Source organism: Oratosquilla oratoria, unplaced genomic scaffold, assembly GCF_046742065.1.
Source record: "Oratosquilla oratoria isolate Oo_2021 unplaced genomic scaffold, ASM4674206v1 SCAFFOLD89, whole genome shotgun sequence".
NCBI classification, from domain to species: Eukaryota; Metazoa; Arthropoda; class Malacostraca; order Stomatopoda; family Squillidae; genus Oratosquilla; species Oratosquilla oratoria.
Window position 1 is genome coordinate 79,244 of NW_027467753.1, and position 20,757 is coordinate 100,000.

General features: G+C 45.3%; 1 protein-coding gene across 1 annotated transcript in view; it reads left to right on the plus strand.

Annotated features, from left to right (window-relative positions):
* The window catches only part of LOC143024082 (uncharacterized), a 166,607-nt gene that overhangs the window by 78,511 nt on the left and 67,339 nt on the right, over nt 1-20,757 (plus strand). Inside the window, exon 9 of the mRNA XM_076182828.1 lies at nt 14,683-15,204. Coding sequence (XP_076038943.1) covers nt 14,683-15,204 — 522 coding nt within the window. The remainder of the gene's footprint in view (nt 1-14,682; nt 15,205-20,757) is intronic.

A 20,757-nucleotide genomic window follows, 5' to 3' on the forward strand; every position in this document is an offset into this window, starting at 1 on the left:
TGCTGCTCACTTGAACCAGAGGGACGAGGTCTGGGCTCCAACCGTAGCGCGGTGGTGGTGGTGGTGGTGGTGGTGGTCCTTCTTGGTCTCTCTTGGTCGTGGAATGAACAAGTCCGACGGCGTTTTGAGATCGGGGAAGTTTTTTTTATTTCGAAATTCTCAGGGGCAGTCGACGTTTTTCCTCATCTTCTTCCCCTCCTCCTCCTCCTCCATCTTCTCCTTTTTCTTTCGTTGGGTGATTTTTCTCAGCACAGGAAACCTTGTCTCCTGAGGAGTAACACGTAAACCTCACCTCGCCCTTTTAGAAGGGCAGTCTCTGTATGAAAAGACAACCGAACGTATTGAGGCAAACTTGAAGCAAGAAACGGGTTGAACGTGTCTCCATGGTAATGACTTGCGCATTCAGTATTGCATTTCGTTGCCGATAGATAACCAGCGCTTATCTCCTCTGGCACAGTACCGCACCAAAGAATTGGGTTCGAAGAGATGATAAAGGAGAGATTTAAGGAGAAGAGAGTAGCAGAAAGGATAGATAGTTGAAGTCAAAAGTGATCAGCGTTCTTCTCTCAGTAGATATTAGTCTCCTCCAGTCATAAATGAGTCATGAGTGCCTCTGGTTCGTAGGGGTGTCACTGAATTCAGAATATTGTGTGTGCATAGAATATATGTAGCCAGTATGATATACAAGATATCGAACCCAGAAGACTGATCAACATCTAAGAACAACCTGTCACCAAAACTGTTTTATAGTTTCAGTTTATAAGAATAGATACAGCTTACGACATAAGAGTTTGCCAGAAGTATGACGTTACTTAACAAGTCGTATTCTTAGAATTCCCACGAGCGGATTAGCTAGTTTGGTTCAATGTTTCCTACACTTCTCCTCCCCAACCTTATATCCTCTGGAAATTTTTAGTCTATTGAGGGAAACCTCCTAGTATCAGAGGGTGGACTGGGCGTCGGAGCGGCCTCGGGGGCTCCGAGCGGTCGTTTTGGGCGTATCCAGCCTTCCCGGTTCTTCCGGGACGACTTGACGTGTACTGATCTGTCCCAATGTGGTAATACATGAGGCTTTTGTAGAGAGAGAGTGAGTGACCTTGGACCAACCTAACCTCAACATAGCCTTCGGCAAAGCGCCTCCGGGGGTTTTGTAGCAGCAGCAATACACCTCGACCCCCCCCTACCCCCTCCCTCTCCATCCACTCCAGGCGTTTTCCGGAGAAGCCAATTTCTTTTACACGAAGGACAGAGTCCGTGACTCTCGCCTTTGGCGCGGCGACGTCCAGCGCAACGCTAAGCTCCGCCCCCAACCGACAGGGCTGCCAACCAGCGCGTGATGTTAAGTTTCACCGTATGAAACGGCTGCCAGCGACTAGGCGATATTAGTAATTTGAATTCATTAGTCGGTAGGTCCCATCCAAGAAATTATACATACATATATTTATATATTATTATTTAACGTTCTCATTCGGTCTCAAAGAAATACCACGGAACCCCTTTCCCAATTCTATACGGAAAATCTTTTCAGAAAAGGGCAACGTCTTTTCAAACAGGTTTAACAGGACCTTCTTGATTTTATGTTTACATCACTGCAATGCCGTTTATAGATATAAACCATGGGTGTATTCCTCACATGCGCATATTTTATTACAAAAATCCCGATCATAATAAAAAGATCGTATGCGACTTTACCATTGGCTCATCACATAGAAGAATGATGAGAGTTTGATTAACATTATTGTTAAAAGAAAATGCCGCCCGGCACGGAACGGGTTAATATTATTGAGGTCAGGAGTGTTGTGGATATAAAATAAAAAATCGCCTAGCGGTGACCGGAATAGAATTGATAAGAAAATATATATATATATATATATTTTTTTTTTCCCTTTTTCTTGCTTACGTATGGAGTACGCACCTCACAGTTGGAGTAACTCGCCCTACTGAAGTGGAATCTTCGAGTTCTCCGTCTTATCGACGTTCCTTCTCTTGTTGACTCTACCAGTCGGCCGCCGTTTTCTCTTCTCTGTCGTTCTTTTTCCCAGTCACTTTTCTTTTGAACTTTGTCACTCACTGAGTAAATAAAGTGACGCTCGTTCGTACGGGCCGGGATAGCACGAGGCATACGTCCCCGTCAAAGACAAATTAGCTTACTCGACTGTCTAGCATCGACATTACCATTTTTATAATTGCTATTAGTATTATTATAATTATTCTTATGTTATTATTCTTTTGTAATATCTTGAGTTTTATTGGTTTTATTAGAAACGCCGTTTGCGCAGAAATTAATCATAAGTAATTCCAGTGCATCGCACGCCACGGATACAGCCTTGCCATACCGGAATATGCCACCGCGCCGTGGCAAAAGTACATCACTGGGTGTCACGTTCCTGCGTGGGTGGCCCAGCGGTCCTGCACTGGATCAAAACTGACACAAAATAATAATAATAATAATAATGATAATAATAATAATAATTATCGTAATAATAATAGTAATACTGTAGTTACAATAATAATAATAATAATAATGATGATGATGATGATGATGATGATGATGATGATGATGATGATGATGATGATGATGATGATGATGATGATGATGATGATGATAAAAAATTAACCATGGTAATGACAGAAATTATGCTGTAGGAAGTGGAAGTGTGGGAGGGAGGGTAGAGGGAGAAGATAGAAATACTAGTGTCCCCCACTTGGATACTTCCCTCCTTCCCTCCCTCCCTCCCTTCCCTCCCTTCCCTCCCTTCCCTCCCTCCCTTCCCTTCCTCCCTCCCTTCCCTCTCTCCCTCCCTCCCTCCCTCCCTCTCTTCCCTCCCTCCCTCTCTTCCCTCCCTCCCTTCCCTCCCTTCCCTCCCTCCCTCCCAGTGACCCTTCCTATAGGGGATTTCGAAATGGGTTCTTGGGGATGTCCAGAAAAACGTAACAAATAAAATAAATAATAATGTGTAATGAAAGACCATTAGAGAGAGAGAGAGTGTGTGTGTGTGTTGTGGGAGGGAAGGAAAGGGGTTTGTCATCAGGTTGTTGTTTGGGATAATTGCAAGGTTGTCGGAACCGAAAACCTGGAAGGAAGAACGCCAACTGGAAAGGGTTGACGTGCTTATCCTTACCCTGCCCCCTTTCACCTACCCAGCCCTCTCTTATCACAATCCCTCCCCTTACCTCGTTCCCTCCTTTCCCCTCCCTTCCCCTCCCTCTGTTCTCTTCCTCTCCCATTCTCCCTTCACTCCTTTACTCTTTCTCTACTCTTCTCCCCTTTATCCCTCAGTTCCTCTCCTTCCTATCACTTCACCGACCCCCCCTTCACTCTTTCCTTCCCCGACCCCCTTCCCTCCCTCCCAACACCTCTTCCATTCCCTCCGCTTACCTCCCTTTCCCTCCCTTTTCCTCCCACCCTTCCCTTTCATTTCTTTCCTCCCTCCCTTTCCTTTCCAGTGACTTCCCTCCCACCCTTCCCTCCCTCTCCCTCCCTTTAATTTCTTTCCTTCCTCCTTTCCCCTCCCATTCCCTTCCAGTCCCTTCCCTTCCACCCTTCCAGTCCCTTCCCTTCCACCCTTCCATTCCCTTCCCTTCCACCCTTCCAGTCCCTTCCTTTCCATCCTTCCAGTCCCTTCCTTTCCATCCTTCCAGTCCCTTCCCTCCCACCCTTCCCTCCCACCCTTCCCTCCCTCCCTCCCTTCCGTCTCTTCCATTCCCTCCCGTTCCCTCCCTCCTTCTTTTCCCATCTCCCTCCCTCCCTCCCTTCCCCTCTCCCTCCCCCTCCCAAAGAAGTTTAACTTCTCTGCGTGTCAGCGTCGTCACCTTACCGGGAAAGTCGAGATATGTTCAAGATTTATCAAGAAAAAATGTGACAAAATGTGGCCACGGTGGTGTCCGAAGGTATGGGTTACTATGGCAAAAAATCGAGATGAAATCTTGTAAACGATCATTTTGCTAAATTACTCCCGTCCTATTTTAGGGATTTCATCTCAAAATCAGAACAGTGGCAATATATATTCAATTGTTGTTGTTACGTTACTGCAATTTTAATTACAAAAATATTAGAAGAGAGTGGATCAGGTCCGCGTGACCGCATTTGTGCGTCTACACACAAGAGAGAGAATAAGTGAGAGCTTCATGACATTCTTAAGATTTTTTTTTTTTTTTTTTTTTTTTTTGCAAGGCCTTGCTGGTTTGCAAATGTGCCTACTTACGAGAAGAATTACCTTCATGCTTAGAGCGATCTCACTCGATCCCGACTCTACTCTTCGCCTTTGGCAGGGCCACGCGGCTTTGCAAATTTGGAAAATTACGAGAAACGTGGCCTTCGGGCTCGGAAGAGTCTCACTCGGTCTCGGATCCGCGTCTTCGGCGACGACCATCAAGTCCGACCTTGTGGGCTTTAGGGTCGAGGCCCTTCAACCCGAGAGCAGGGCCCTCAATCTCGAACAAAGTCATTTGGCCATAACCGGAACGGAGTGTTTGAAATGTATCATCAGATCGAGGAAGTCTATGTTTTGCACGAAAGCGTGGCGGCATTTATTTAAATTTCCTTTTTTTTATCGACACATATCAGAGCGTCAAAAAAATAAATGAAATAAAATAACTATTTCGGGTCGTTTCGGAAAGAAAAGAACGAAGACCAGAAAGCAAAATCAAAGTCAATTCTCGGTGTAGGAGAATAGGAGGAGGAAGAAGAGGAGGAGGAGGAGGAAGAGGAGGAGGAGGGAGAGGATTGTTGTCTTCAAACTCCATTTTTCCGAAAGAGTCCAGGTGAGAGAAGACGGGCGGGAAAACATCAGCGGGAAGAGAATCGTAGTTGTTGGACTTTGATTTAGGAAGCTTTTTATGTGGTTGCTCCTGACAATGTCACAATGGCATTGGCGGACGTTTTCACTTGCTGTGGAGGCGAAAGTAGGGGGAGGGCGGTGGGCGGGGGGCGGTAACGCCCCTCTCGGCAGCCGCAGGGTTTGGGGGCGGGGGTGGGCTGGGTTGCGGTGCTCGCTTGCTACCAAGGTCAGACCCCAGATCCAGATATGTCATTTTTATTCATTACAGACTTGGCGTCAGTCGGTGGCAGTGGTTACGGCAGAGGTTTAAAATCAGATTTGTGTAAAGCCGCATTTCGGTAGCCAGGGTGACAGAGCGGACCACGTTGTCATCAAGGTCTCCATGAAGCAGCCCGCCTCGAGATACCTTTTCCGAACCGGGTGGCACTTTCCGTTACGTAAAACTCTGACTGGCGCCAGGCTATTTTATTCGTCTCCGTGGCTCCGATTAAGGGAAGAAGACCCCCTTAGGCTCGGACTTGGGTCACTTCGTGTCCAAGGTCGCCGGCCTGACATCCAGTCAGGTCATTGCGGTCGTCCTCATCTCCTCTTTCCTTCTCTCCTTCTCCCCCTCTTCCTCCTCCTCCCTCTTCCTCCTCCTCCCTCTTCCTCCTCCTCCTCCTCCTCTCTTTTTTTTCCGTTCTTCAGCTGCGTAAAGAGTAGCCTCTCGGGAGCACACGCCCCCCAGCCCCCCACCCTTACCATCCACACCCGAGTGCTCCCAGAGGGGGGTGGGGCGGAACGGTTCCGGCCCGGAGGCAGAGTGAGGGTGGGGTGCCCACAAAGCTCTTGATCCGTGCAATGTACTGCTATGTACAATTGAAAGAATAAGTTTATAGACACTTTGAGATATATAGTAGATATAGCACAGTAAATATTTATTTGAGTAGGTTGAGAAAGTTTCTCTCACATGAATAAAATTGCCAGGCCCAGGCACCTAGGAAAAATATAAGAACAATCCTTTCCAGAGAAGATAGTATTTTGTTATAAACCAGTGTTATTATTATCTATTTGTTTATTTACTTATTATTATTTTATGTCAGAGGTGTCATTGGGTGAGTGGAATTGTCCGGGGCATTCTCACTTGATTTTATGACAACCCTCTTTCCTTGCCAATATATCGTGACAGTGTCGACAAACTTATTCCTCGACTTCAGTGCCCCACTGGTGTGACGACGCCGCTGCCGCCACGGACCGCTCGCTCGCTTGGGTCCGCCTTTTCTCTCTGATATTCCATTTGGGTGGGTCCGGCTTCACACTTTGACATGCCTACTACGGTTCCCCGGGCTCGACGTCTATATTACCGCATTATATTCACACAGTTGTAATGTATAGGATGAGAGCCCCCCCCTCCCCCGTCGACTTGGCCTTCAATCCGGGTGCCAACGGCGGCATGCCTGGAGGCCGCAGCACCAGTTTCTCTTGTTCCTCCTACGGGGAGTAGCGAGTATCCTGTGCTTGTCTCCTCCTCCTCCCCCTCCTCCTCCTCCTCCTCCTCCTTCTCCTCCTCCTCCTCCTCATCTTCTTTGCCCTCCACCCCTTCCTTTTCTTCCTCCTCATCTTCCTCCTCCTTCCCCCTTTCCTCCTCCTCTTCCTCCTCACTTTCTTGCCTGTTTCATCAAACCTTTGGCTCTTTAACCTCCCGGTCCCGCCCACTCCCACCCCGGCCCAACCGGTCCAGCACGGATTGCCTACTTTCCACCCCCTCCCCACCTCCATTTTCAACACCTAAACTTTGCCTTCTCCTCCTCCTCCTCCTCTTCCTCTTCCTCTTCCTTCCCCTCCTCCTCCTCTTCCTTCCCCTCCTCCTCCTCCTCCTCCTTCTTTTACTCCTTCTTCGCCCTCTTTTCCTCCCTCCCTTATCACCGCCTGCAGCTCCTCCTCCTCCACCTCCTTTTCCTTGTGGGAGTCTTTGTGGTTACCATCAGGCGCACGCAGAACTGACCTCGCTTGACCTCACCTGACCCGGTCAGACTTCTTCCGTCGGGATCCTCCTGGTGAATCGAGAAGAGGAGGTCTTCGTTGCCTGCGTTGCAACAATCACCTTCAGGTCATACTTGTAGTTCGTAACTCTTCGAGGGTCACCCCCACAAGCGATTGAAATCCTCTTGCGACACCCTTTGCAAGAGCCAGCCTGTGCCTTCTCTTTCCTTCCTGTGTATATGGGGGGGGGGGCTGTGAACCTTTTTTTTTCACCCTAATATTTCTCCGTCTCTACTTGACTTCTTGTAGTCGTCTTACAAGGGAATCTTAAATTACTTTTTCTTCCCCCTCCCCTCCTCCTCACCCTCCCTCACCCTCTCTCTCTCTATCTCTCTCTCTCTGTCTCTATCTACATCTCTACCTCTCCATCGGCGGGTCTTCTACTCCTTTTCTCTCCGGACTGGCGTTCTGCGGGCATTTTACTTTTTTTTTTTTTTTTTTTTTTTATTATTCCTTTTTCGGCTTTCGGCATATTTTGTCACTGAAAAATACAAACTAAAAAGAATTTAGAAGGCTCTCTTTACCTATATATCCGTCTATTTAGCTCTGTGTATAGCTCTTTCTGTCTCTCATACTCCTTTTCTCACTTTCTGCTCTTGCGCGCCCCCACGTCCACGCCCACGCCCCTTGCTCAAGCAGAAAGAGCCTCGACTAAGTGGAAGGTCATACTGAGTGAGACGTGGTGGTGACGGTCGAGGCAGAAGCTGCAGAAGTGCTGCAGCTGTATCGCGGTCTGCAGCAGCTGCTCGTGACCTCTTGACCTTCTGCAGTTTCAATGTCGAAATACCAGCGCGCGCGCGCGGTGGCGTCCGGCTGCATCTTCGTGGGGCGTCTTTTCATTAAGGATCCAGTAGATCGGTACTTAATGGAAGACGTTACCACATAGCGACGTCACATTGCTACGACCCCGTTTTGACAACGTTTTATTTCCAATACACTCATTGGCAACTGTCCTCTCGCGCACCTTTGACGTCAACCTCTCACGGTCAGTGTTACTGACAAATTCTCGGCAGTGTCAATATTGATTGGTCGAAGGATTTGATACTTCTTTCCGTGGTTTTCAGTAGTACTGTGTCTATGCAGGTGGACCATCGTTTTAATTAGTTTTCTCCTTTGAGAATCTCTAAAATGTGGAACGATCTCCAGTATTTTGGACGGAAATCGTCTTTCGAAAAGACACCACAGTATTAGATGTTGCATCTATTATCCGGGATTTTCTATATTTCGGAAGCTTTCATTTCGAATATTGGAGATTTCTGAATTCGAGAGATCACCTCAACAGAGAAAACCAACAGTCTAAATTTCGTGGCCAGCCACCCAGCCAACCGCCTTTCTTTGCGAAACGGGGTTTCCCTCAGCTGAATAAAATCGCCTGACGGCACCCAGATTAAGCCTAGGAGTAGACCATAAACAGGTTTAGCCCATTGACGTCTGCAGGGAACTCCCTCAGCTGAATGAAGTCGTCAGGCGACATAAAGAGCTGGCACAAGAGTCGAATATATATTCTTGAACGTTGTGTGATCTGAGGTTCGAAAACTCCATAGCAAATATCAGCCGTATGTCCTCGCTCCATAAAGGCGTTTATTGTCGCGATAGGCTGTTTCGAGCTCGTCTGAGCGGCAGTCAGTTGACCTGTGGATGCCAGGGCCGTGGTGAAGGAAGGGGCTGGGAGGACAAGCCCGGTGTTTTTTTTTTTTTTTTTTTTTTTTTTTTTCTCTCTATGAGGTTAGCTACAGATACTTTTTCTATGTCCATTCATCCCCGTGTGAGGGTGCCGCCTCAGCAATCAAATACCATCTCCAATCCACATCGCCACAGTGATGTATATTTTCGTAGTGTACAGGATAAGAGCACTATGCTCATAGGTTTTGCATCTGCAATTCCTTTTACCAAATTTAACTACAAATTCGCTCATGCTCCTCTGTACACTCTGCGTGCGTGTTTGCATGTGTACATGTATGCGTTCGTGTGTGTGTGTGTGTGATTCACCTTGGTCTTTGGATCACGTGTTGGACTCGTGATCGACAGCTATTACCCTCCCGGAAGAGAGCTCAGAGCTCGTATGACCGATCTATGGGTAATGCTTTTGACCTTACTTGCACACACACACACCCAACTCCCCGCCCACGTGTGTGTGTGTGTGTGTGTGTGTGTGTGTGTGTGTGTGTGTATAAGCGCAGTGCAGTCTGCAGTGCACAGCGGGGTTGGTCGCCGCGCTTCCCATGCAAGTCGGTGCATTGCTTTTATGTCTTTGATGGACATATAACGTCTAATTGGTCGTTAGGTGGGCGGCAGTGGCTACCGCCAACTCTCAGTGGACGGTCAACAGAACCGAGTCTTGACTGACCAGTGTTCGTCTGTGTCTTTACAGTGAATTCTCAATATTCGGAAATTCTAATATTTGATTCTCCTGTATTCACAACAAATGACGGAAATCTACCTGTATTTGCATTTTTCCGAATTTTCTTGTGTCATTAATTTCCAGGAATCCGAAAAGTCAAAATGTGAGACATTTCCAGACCGTTTACAGATATTGTGAAGTGATGAAGACTTAGTAGACATTTTTTTGACATCGACTGGAAATGTTACAAATGTCAACAAAGACCCAATGAGATCTTGGCGATAAGGACTCAAGTGTTTAATTTCTGTTTTACGTTCTTTGAGCCCCGGCGCTCACTCGGCTCGTTTGAAAATGGGACGATTCGAGTCGGCGGGTTAGTGTCCGCCCACCCCGATGGGCGTGGGTGCCGTGTCGCCGATCCGCCCACAGATCCGGAACCGCTCGTGGTAGACGACGTACGCCCTCCGTAGGGGCACCACAGAGGACCCAGCGTTCCTCCGGAAGGTCGCTGGTGAGTCCTCGCCTGTCGCCCAGCCCAGCCAGAGTCGATGGTCACAAGTCGTCCTCTGCCGCTGACGACAGGAAGCCACACCATGCAGGGCGGCACCAACGCCAAAGCCAACATGAAACAGCTGCGAGAACCGGGCGTCATCATGGTCTCCCTCCTGAACGTCTCCCCCGTCGGTACGTCGTCGTTCCGTCGCGTCGCCTCCCCCACCGTTGCCAAATCGCATTTCGCCAAATTAAGATTTCGCCAAATTCCCCCCAACGCAAGTTTACCTGAGATATCCTAACGTTAGGGAGTTTGGCGAAATGAACTCTGACCAAGACGTAATTTGGCGAAATGGAGGTCATCAGTTGAGCCACGGGCCTCCCGGCTATTCCATGCGGTGGTCCTCCGCTTGAATAGTGGCACACTGCATGTGTTTCCCTGAAGCGGGCGCCAGGTGATTTTATTATGCAAGGCAAGGCCGGGCCGCCCACTCGCCCCCTGACCTGCATGATAACATCGTCTTTTGTCTATCGCATCATCTAGACTGTGAGCCACAGATGGTGAGGGAGGCTAAAGACTCTGGTGTGCCACAAGTTCAGGCTGGGTTTGGGAGGTCATTCAATAAAAACAAGAAAAAGGCTAGGATGCATATGCTTATGTGCATATATATATATATATATATATATATATATATATATATATATATATATATATATATTTATACATACACACACACACACACACACACACACACACACACACACACACAGGGTGTCCATAAAGTCTCTACAAATTTGAAAATTTATTACAAAGGCAGTTGACAAGATATCTTAACCAGATTTGTTTTATATTAATCAGTGTTTGTTATTATATATTTTTACTCATTTAAAGCACTTCTATATGGGCACCATTAGTTGCAGGAAGCACATCAAAACGGTGCTCGATTTCTTGCCATGTTCTTGGTAGCATAGCCTCATCAGTGGTGGCAATGGCATCAGAAATCCTTTGCTTCAGGTCACTAATGCCCTGTATCTTTGCTCGATACAAGATATCTTCCATATAACCCCATAGAAAGATGGTGCACCACCACACTGGGGACTGCATGTTCGTCAGGTCCTCAATCAAACGTTTCCAGACCGGTGGACTGGAAGAGATGGGCTAATTCCATAGCCACCACGTTCACCACCTTGGACTTCTTGCTATGGGGTTATGTGAAAGATATCGTGTATCGAACAAAGATACAGGACATTACTGACCTGAAGCAAAGGATTTCTGATGCCATTGCCATCCCTGATAAGGCTGTGCTACCGAAAACATGGCAAGAAATCGAGCACCGTCTTGATGTGTTTCGTGCAACTAATGGTGCCCATATAGAAGTGTACTAAATGAGTAAAAAATAATGATAAACACTGATTAATATAGAATGAATCTGGTTAAGATATCATGTCAACTGCCTTTGTAATAATTCTTTAAAAATGTAAAGAGACTTTATGGACACCCTGTGTGTGTGTGTATGTATATATATATATATATATATATATATATATAATATATACATATATATACATATATATTATATATGTATATATATATATATATATATATACACATATGTATAACTACATATACATATATGTATATGTATACACACACACACACACACACACACACACACACACACACACACACACACACACACACGGACACCATTATTTCTTAAAGGGTATTTCTGTCATTCAGATGTCTGTACGCATATTTATTGCGTCCAGGCCTCATGAACATAAACTCTTGGGATCATGGTCCCTGCTCCGTCATTCCACCCTTGCAAGTCTAGACAAGAACAGGTCGCTTGTTTTGGAGAAAAAAAAAATGGCGATATGATATCACGAGGAGGTGCGACAACCGTCTGACCCGGCAATTTGTCTCAAACCCATTAGATTTCTTTTTGATTTCAGTGAACTGACCTATTCTTATATAGGTCTTGCTTCTTTGATCTTAAAATAGCATTGATGTATCCCGCATTCACCGTTGTTGGTGGTTTTTTCGTTGATTCCTTATCGTTTTCGTGGAAATTCAACCCCCCCCCCCAAAAAAAAAAAAAAAATCTCTTAACGTTTAGGTTTTCCCCATTTGCGATTCATTCAAATGAAACGTCAAATTTTGTGTTATGGACATTCCTTTGCTACAGTTCCTAAGTTAGAATAATGTTATCAAGCATGAGCACTAGTAACGATTGATACTTGCCGGTAGGTTGCTGGAAAAAGAAATGTAACTGCGCCTCCTCCAGATCTATATCGTCTTTTATTCTTCTTTTTTATGTAAGTCTTCAGGAACGGCTTGTTCACAGCACGGGCTTGTGGAAGACATTTATAAAGCGACTTCCAGCCTATGTCGCGTCTTGACTGACATTACAATGCAACAAAAGCCTAATCTAAAGCGACGATCAACAATATTGCGCAATACTACGTAAAGCACAGTTTCATTAACAGCATAGGGATAGCCTCTATAGAGCCATGCAGAGTCAGTTCTTTGTGTCATAGATACTGATCGAGTAGGCTTCTAGTTTTAAGGCGAAATATCGCCTCTCCACACTCCTGCTAGCCACAATTCCACCCGGCTCTCTGAAGATTAATATAAATATAAATATAAAATAAATATCTTAATATAAGATAAAGCTTAATAAAATCACCCCCAGGGTTTCACCAAAGGGAAGTCTACGTAGTGCACCCCTGCTTCGGAGAATAAGCGGAAGGGTTGAGATCCGTTCTTACCCCTTTCACTGTCGGCAGGCGATTTTATTCAGCTGAGGGGGAACCTCTCCCCCACCGCAGCGAAAGAGCTAAATGGGCATAATTATGTCCTCTGCGGAATGAGTTTCCCTTCAGAAAGATGAAATCGCTTGACGACAGCCAAAGTAGACACTGAAGGCCGCAACAGCTGCATTCGACGGTCTGCTGTATTTATAAACCCAAAAATGGCTTCAATTGATTAAATCGCCAGGTGGCAGCTTGAGAAATATAGAATCCATCCTTGGCGTCTGTGAGCTTATTAGACTAATTTTCAAACGGATTACAGGGATGATTCCTCATCTTAAAAGAATCGTCTGGTGGCATAAAAAAAAAAAAAGAATAAGAACGACTCTGGCCGTCTGTGGGTGAAAGTAACTCTCTTATGACCATAACGGTTTCATATTTTTAAAACTCTCCGCCAACCGTGGCGAACGCTTTCTGCCATTAGAATATAGGCGTTTACTAACTTCGTTGGATATACTACTGAACATTACCTGTAGATTTTAGAGCTAAGCCAGTTATCTAGATAAACTTAATTAGGCATTCTAATCGGGTAAAGTTCTGCTTTATAATAATAGAGGCCAGAGCTGGCGAAAGACTTGAAAAGTACGGGTCTAATAGCTGGGATGTCTGATAAGGTGGGTGCCACTTCTATGACCTCTTGAGTTTTCAAAGTCGCTGCCCGTTTTGGCCGAAGAAAGCGCACGAAGCTCATCGTGGGGTAATAGACGATGCTTAGAATTATATTTTTTATTTATAAAAAACTATCGGGAGAGCAATGGCGGAGTTGTGGTCGTAGCGACAATAACGAGTATATTTTATAAAGAAGCTCACAGCGAGCATCAAATGGACACCAAGATGGGTTAAGGAACAAAAGGATGGAGTTTGTGATACACAAATTGATGGGAATAGGCCTTTGGAACTAGGAGATTGTTAAAGCTGATAAATATTGAGTTTTTATGCTCAGAAATCATAAATAAAGATTTGACTTATGAAAATAAATGGAAATCGAGGGGTAGGTTTATCCATTACCTCCCCAGATATCCTATTCCCATTATTCTGTTAATATATATACAGTTTATATAATTTCTTTTTTAACTGTGAGTAAGCTAAGATAAGAGGGAAGAGGGAGGGTGGAGGGGTGTGGAGTGTATTTAGGGATGGAATGGGTGGGAATTATTTTATGCCTGTTCCTTTTTGGCTACCTCCCTTGTAAGGGGGGAAAAGCCTTGGTATATGTATGTATGTATGTAGTAAGCGACATATATAGCTGGCAGCAGTAAAGTCTTCTAAGACGCGTCATATAAGCTGGAGTCGTCTCGCTCCTGTTTCATGGTAATCTCTTGAGCAGGCTTACACAATGTATAGAGTTTATCGTGGCAACAGCCTGACGTTTTCATTTGTTACTGTAAGGTCAGTCTTAGGTCCGCGTACCCCTCAACTGTTCAATTAAATCGGCAGTAGTAGTTGGCAAGGCAGTGTAGAGCATTGAAGAGTTTTAATGCGCTATGTGGCTTTGTACAATGCTACGGCCGTTGCTGTCTACCGCATCTACCCAGCGAGTTTCTCGCTAATTAGTAGACAGGCAAGTAGAAGTCCTGCTGCGCTATCGGTGTCCTGGGGCAGTGCAAATCGTACTGGGCTACTAGACCAGTGGCTAAACTCACCAAATGTCTACGATCGGAATGTTTTCGTTAAAAGATTTGGAAATCCATCTTTCAAAAAATTTCGACTTAAAAATAATCAAAGTAGATTTCCCTATCATCCGATTTTATTTTTATTTTGCCAAGATACCAATGAAATGTAAAACTACTCACGATGCAAAATATTTCAGCTATTTGGTGGAATATCAGTGTTATTACTGTTGCAATGATAAGTAAATTGAAGTGTTGAGATTCCGATACTTTATGGAATCCAAATGATCATAAAAGATTGGTGAGTTCTGGTCTAGATATGCTAGCAGGCTACAACGGTAATTTTTTTCGTGCGTAATATTAAATCGCTACGGCAGGTTTGACATCCATAGTGGATGACAACAGCCAGATTTTTTTTTTTTTTTTTTTTATCCCTTGTAGCAAACAAGCATTTATGACGTCACGTCGTCATCGTCGTCGTTATTGTAGCAAGAGATCGCGTTGGTAACCTTTTTACCAACAAGAAGAGTCTGTTTAGCAAGAGCCATGGAAACGTCGTCTGCTGTTCTTGCTCAGTTGGGAACGGTGGACTCTTCTCACGTGTGGATTTTGTCTCCCCTAGACGGAGAGGTGGACGAGCAAGGAAAGGAGCAACGTCAGGAGGGGCAGAGACAGGGTCAGGGGCAAGGGCAGGGACAGGGGCAGGGGCAGATAGGGCAAGGGCGCTCTTCTAGCCAAACTTCCTTCTCCTCCTCCTCCTCCTCCCCTGCGCCTCCGAACTCTGGCAAAGAGAATCAGGGTTCTGCAGGGGGGGCGACGACCCCGACTGGCCCAGCCCCTGGCCCTGGAGACGGCCGCACTCGACCCAAGCGGCCCACCTTCCTCCCCATCAGGAACTCGACGAGTCCCGCCCCTCGCGGGCCACAGCAGCTGAAGGGAAGCAGGAAGGACGCGGCTGCCGAGGCTGAGAGGAACTATGACTCTCTGCCTCTCTTCTTCAGCAGTCCTTCCCGTGCCTTCCTGTCCCTCACCCCCTCTCCATCTTCGTCTGTGTCCCACCATTACCTCCAGCATGGCCTTCACCAACAGCAGCAGCAGCAGGAACCCCAAAGCCTACCCACTAGCATGCACCAGCTGCCCCCAGGTGGGACTAGAACCCGCAGCAGTCGCTTAGAATGCCTTTTTTTTTGCATGCTTTTTCTCTGCATACACACAAGTAACTCAAGCTTGATCTGGTGACGCATGATCCCCCTCCTCCTCCTCTCCCACTTCCTTCGTCTCTTCAACTCCTCTCACTCCATCGTCTTTTCACCTCCTTTCCCCTTCCCCCCTCCCTTGCATCCTCCTCCTCTTCCTCCCTTGCATCCTCCTCCTCTTCCTCCCTCTCGTCCTCCTCCTCGTCCTCATCTTCACTCTCGTTCTCCTCTTCCCTCTCGTCCTCCTCTGACCCTACATCCTCCTCCTCCTCCTCCTCCTCCTCCTCTTCTTCCCTCTCGTTCTCCTCTTACCCCACTCCCTCCTCCACCTTCGCCGGCGGCGACGTCACGTTGCCGCCGGCCTGGCTGTTCTGGCTGGCATAAGAAGGTCTGTTGTTGCATTTTCTGCGCTTTTGGTTCCTCAAGCCTAAGAAGTAACGCTGTCAGCACCGTGGCGGAATCTTTTGTTTATTTGTTTATTTATCTATTTACATATATATATATATATATATATATATATATATATATATATATATATATAAAATGTGTGTGTGTGTGTGTGTGTGTGTGTGTGTGTGTGTGTGTGTGTGTTTGTGTGTGATTCGCTATGGTCTTTGGATCACGTGTTGAACTCGTGATCGTGTGTGTGTGTATGTATGCATGTATTGTCTCCGCCGATCACAAGGCATTTTCTTTACTTGTGTGAAGGTGTGCCAGGCAGGTGGTGGAGGTATATGGAAGTGGATTTATGAAATTATAATAATGATTATTTTTATTATTACTATTAATATTATTATCATTGTAATTATTATTATTATTATTAGCATTATAATTATTATCATCATAATCATCATCATCATTATTGTCATTATGTTTGTAGACAAGGATATTATGCTTTTTACTGATATATGTATTTGTGTGTGCATGTGTCACTATTTTCTTACACACGTACATACACACACACACACAGACATATCGGTCATATATAAGCTCTGAGCTCTCTTCCGGGAGGGAAATAGCTGTCGATCTCGAGTCCAACACGTGATCCAAGACCATGGTGAATCTCTCTCTCTCACACACACACACACACACACACACACACACACACACACACACACACACGTACATGTACATGTACCGTGAATGGGTAGAAATCAGCTGGGATTAGCCACACCAAATCACCTTGAATGTGTGATTGGGTAGACGTAGGCAAGTACGTGGTTGCCTACAGCATGACTGGGTGCTGGGATGGGGGGGCGGGGGCTATCACGTATCGTCACCGGCTGCCGTAAGCTAATAGCTCTTTAGTCGACCAAGAAACTCCAGAGTTTTAGTTCTCTCTCTCTCTCTTTCTATCTCTCTCTCTCTCTCTCTCTCTCTCTCTCTCTCTCTCTCTCTCTCTCTCTCTCTCTCTCTCTCTCTCTCTTTTTTTCCAAAATCTTCATGTGTGCTTATGAAGTTTTTCGTTCTTTTTCTTTCTATCCAGAGAAGTTTTTGGTCTCAGTCTGATGGGGCGTCTTGAGTCGTGGCGGTTTTTCTGAATCGTTATCATTTTCCTGGCACTATCCAAAACTTTGGCATTGAAGGTTGTCATCGTTGAGCTTTGAGTTCCCATAATTGTGTGCAGTTTGTCTTGGGTTTTGTTATCAAAATTGGAAACTTTTTCTCTCTCATTCAACTTTAGTTCTTGTCAGACACAGCGCCATTTTTCCAACACTTTGCAATCTCTTCAACAAAATAGTATTTAAGTGTATATTTTATACGGTTTGATAGTTGCGCATATCTGTAATACTTTGTTCATAGATGTCTGCTATTTCATCGTGTTTAAGATAGAGTGTGACTAAACGCGTGTTACACAAGCAGAATAGTACCTGCCAGTAGTTACATCAGTGTTTGCATTAAAATACTTTTGAAGTAATCAAGTAGTTTGGAGGTTGTATATGATAGGGTAAAATGATTGTTGTGTTGGATTTTGTGTGTGTAGTCGTTGCTTTGTATTTTAATATTTACCCGCTTTTAACATGCTTTCCTCATATGGTTTTCTTATGTAGTTGTGTTTATACTGTTTCACTCTGTAATGTATTAATCGGATTGTGCATAGCAGTGAACTAGCAATTTTAGTGTAATATTGTCCGTTGTACCTTGCCCCCATGTATGTCTATGTTTAGTCTTATGTCATTCTGTTTAGAATTCATGTATGTACATTTATGTGTAGCTTTAGTGTATGTATGTTAAGGAAAATTACTTTATATCTTTGTCGTTCACCAGTTTGTGATTATGTTATTTCATTATAAGCTCTGAAAAGCTTACATCCACGTAATAATTCATGCCCTTCACTTAAGATTTTTTTCTGTCTGCAAGAGGAAGGCTACTTTCATTTTTTTTTTTTTTTTTTTTTTTGGTAATAGTTTGCGGTTCACCTTGTTGTGTAGGATATAATTTTCGCTCATTTCCCAAGCGAATCGACGACATGACGTCACTACCCATGTTGACAAGAATATTGTTAGATTATGTTAAGTTAGAATGTTCGAGATTCTTGTAGAAATGAAATGAATAATACCTGTGTAGGCGCGTCCATCCTTTTTAATGATGTGACACACCGTTTTCATAATACGACTCCATTGTTAAATGGTATGATAGTCGTTTGATTGCCAAATGGCAACTATATTATGGTTACTGGAGCACGGCATCAGGGTCCCAAGTATTTGTTCCATTGATATCCTAATCACAAGGACATGCCTCAGGAGCACCTTGACTCGTGGCAATTGAGCTCAGGATCCCTTCGTTTGTCATTGGAGGATTTATGACCGGCGATGGTCCCCCAGGGACGTTTCTGCCTTTATAACAGTTTACGCTGGCAGTGCAATGACGAATATCGCAGGCATGTCAGTGGCTAGTTCCTTTGGCGCTCCGCAGATGAAAGAAAGAGTCTGCCCCTGAATGATGTTCACTGAACAGGACTCGGATTGATAGCTGTCCGATCTTCAAGTCACTATTGGCTACTACTGTTACTTAAGATGCTCCCAGAACTCATTTCAACAATGAAGAAAAACGTCCGGTATCTGCTAACTGCTTCAGGATTGCGGTCTGTGGAACGTCTTGGAACCTTCTGGGAGCCCCGCCTCCCCAGGACACCAGGCCAGGAACCTCTGCCCCACGGCTGCCAGGTGCAACCACCTTCCATCTTGCAGCCATGCGGTGCGTGTGGCGAAGTGTCCGCCTCGTGGTCTAGAATCACGAAAGCGACATGGAACTGCAGCCCGCACGCTCCCTGGAAGCCGATGCACACCACTTCATTTTTAGGAGTCTGTCAAACGACGTGACGTCACTGGCGTCACAGAAACGGCGCTCCGCTCGAACGGAAGAGTTGGGTTGGAAAAGATCTAACTAGAGCAGAGAGGATAGCATATTTTCCATCATCCCTTCCGTTGAGCGGCCACGTTAAATGGAGGGTGGAGCCAGCTAAGCGGACTTGGAACTGGCGCAACGTGACGTCATCAGTGACGCCATGTCGTCTGACAGATCCGTTAAAACGGAGTAGCACAATTTGACTCCTCTAAGAATAAGCCTAGAGACAACACCTTCATTACTGAGAGCATGTAGCGACGATTAGATAGCTTGGTTATAGCCAGAAGGAAAAGAAGTGTGACCAATGTAACGGTAAGGAGTAATACCCACAAATATATTGGAAGCTACAAATTGCTCCTAGGTCACGGAAGAATAGATTGCAAGGGTGGTCAGGATTGGAGCCTCCTTCACCTTACCTTGCCTCCTCTCCACCTCGCCCAGCTCCAGGTAAACGGCGAAGGTGGAGGAGTTTGACTGGATATCTCCATCACCTCAGCAGACCTGGCGAAAGAAATTCATGCCAGCTGTCTTTCCCTGAAGAGGAGGGAAAGAAAGGAAGAGAAAGCAATGAGGTCAGAGACAGAGACGTGCACGCTAAACCTTCCCTACTAAGTGCTAAAAGCACTCACGAACCGACGATTTTGTCACAGTTTTGTTGTACGCTGACAGCGAAAAATGCATCGAAACTTACAATCCGTTTGATAGGAGAAAATAGCAGTGTTTGAGGTATAAGAAAATAAAATCATAATAGTATTGTAGTCATAAAGATACAGCACTACATATTGCATCAGGTGTTTGTATTAAAACTGTTTCAGTGACGATTGTATGGATAGGTTGCTCATGTATATTCCTTAGCCTTTAGATGTAGTTAATTTTCATGTACACAATGTTAATCCCTATAATACCTAACTCAGCACAAATTTGAGATGAGACTTCAGTGCCTTTCCGTCATCATTTTCTGTTTCATAGCGTTTCGTAGAATTTAAGATTCCCATAGTTTTATGATTCCGGGTCTTGTAATTTTTTCTTTGTGTTTCTCTTGTTCTGTTTCAGTCTTGTCCTCCAGTTTCATGATGTTACACTCTGTACTTGGTGCAGTCTTGCTGATACTCCGTGAGATGTGATCTCTCGTGTTAAGAGTGGTTTGGGTGCAACCTGTCCCCCGCCATTTTTACTTGTGTGCTTTTGCTTCCGTTTGCCCTCACGCTCCGATATTATACTCACGGGCTCACGCTCGTTTGCCCTTCATCTTCCACAACTGTTGCAGATTCGTTGTACTAGGAAAGACTTAGAATTCATTTTTGTTTTACACGTCAGAATGACAAGGACTTTGTTATGTAATCAACTCTCTTTGGGTACAGTTAGAAAAATAAGTTCTTCAACTTTTTTGCTAAAAGGTCCGGCGGTGATTGTCTTTTGTCACCAAACACCAAGACCTGGAGCAAAAAGTGTCGAGGAACCTATTTGTGCAACTGTGCATTATAAAATAGACTGTAACCGAAGTCTCTTAGTCACACGAATGTGCAAAAGATTTAGGAAGTCTTGTATGGAACAAAGTCTTATGCTACACTGTCACCAATAGCGTGACTGTAGTGTATTACTGTGGGAGTGTGTTGGTTCGTGTGCTTCTGGGCCAGCGGTTCTCAACCTGGGGCACGTAGACCCGGGTGGTGGTGGGGGTGGGGGGGGTGAGGCACAAACCGGAAAACAGCGGCAATTAATGGACGCCCAACTATTCTTATTTGCCCTTGGAGACATAAACATATAGGTTGAGAATCCCTGTTCTAGACGTTTACGAAGTGTTGAACTTTGTCTTCTGCCTTTGACCCCTTGACTACTGAAGGCGAGGTCCCCCTCTTCGGAAGATAGTTCCCTAGCAGCACCAGTTTTAAGGGATATTTACATGGGGACTCATGATCAGTGGAAGATTAAGAAGTTTAAACCTTTCTCATCTGAAGGTGTTTCTTTCACCTGAATAGAATTGCTTGGCGGCAGCCGGGATAAGGTGTACAGTCGATAATGTGTCCGCGAAAGGAAAGTTCTTTCGCTGGGCGCAGGTTCCAAGTGATCGCCTGAGTACTTGTAGATGAATATCACAGTCAAAGGGTTAAGGTTTTTTAATGTTTCTCCTTTTCTCTCCCTTTTTTTCTGCA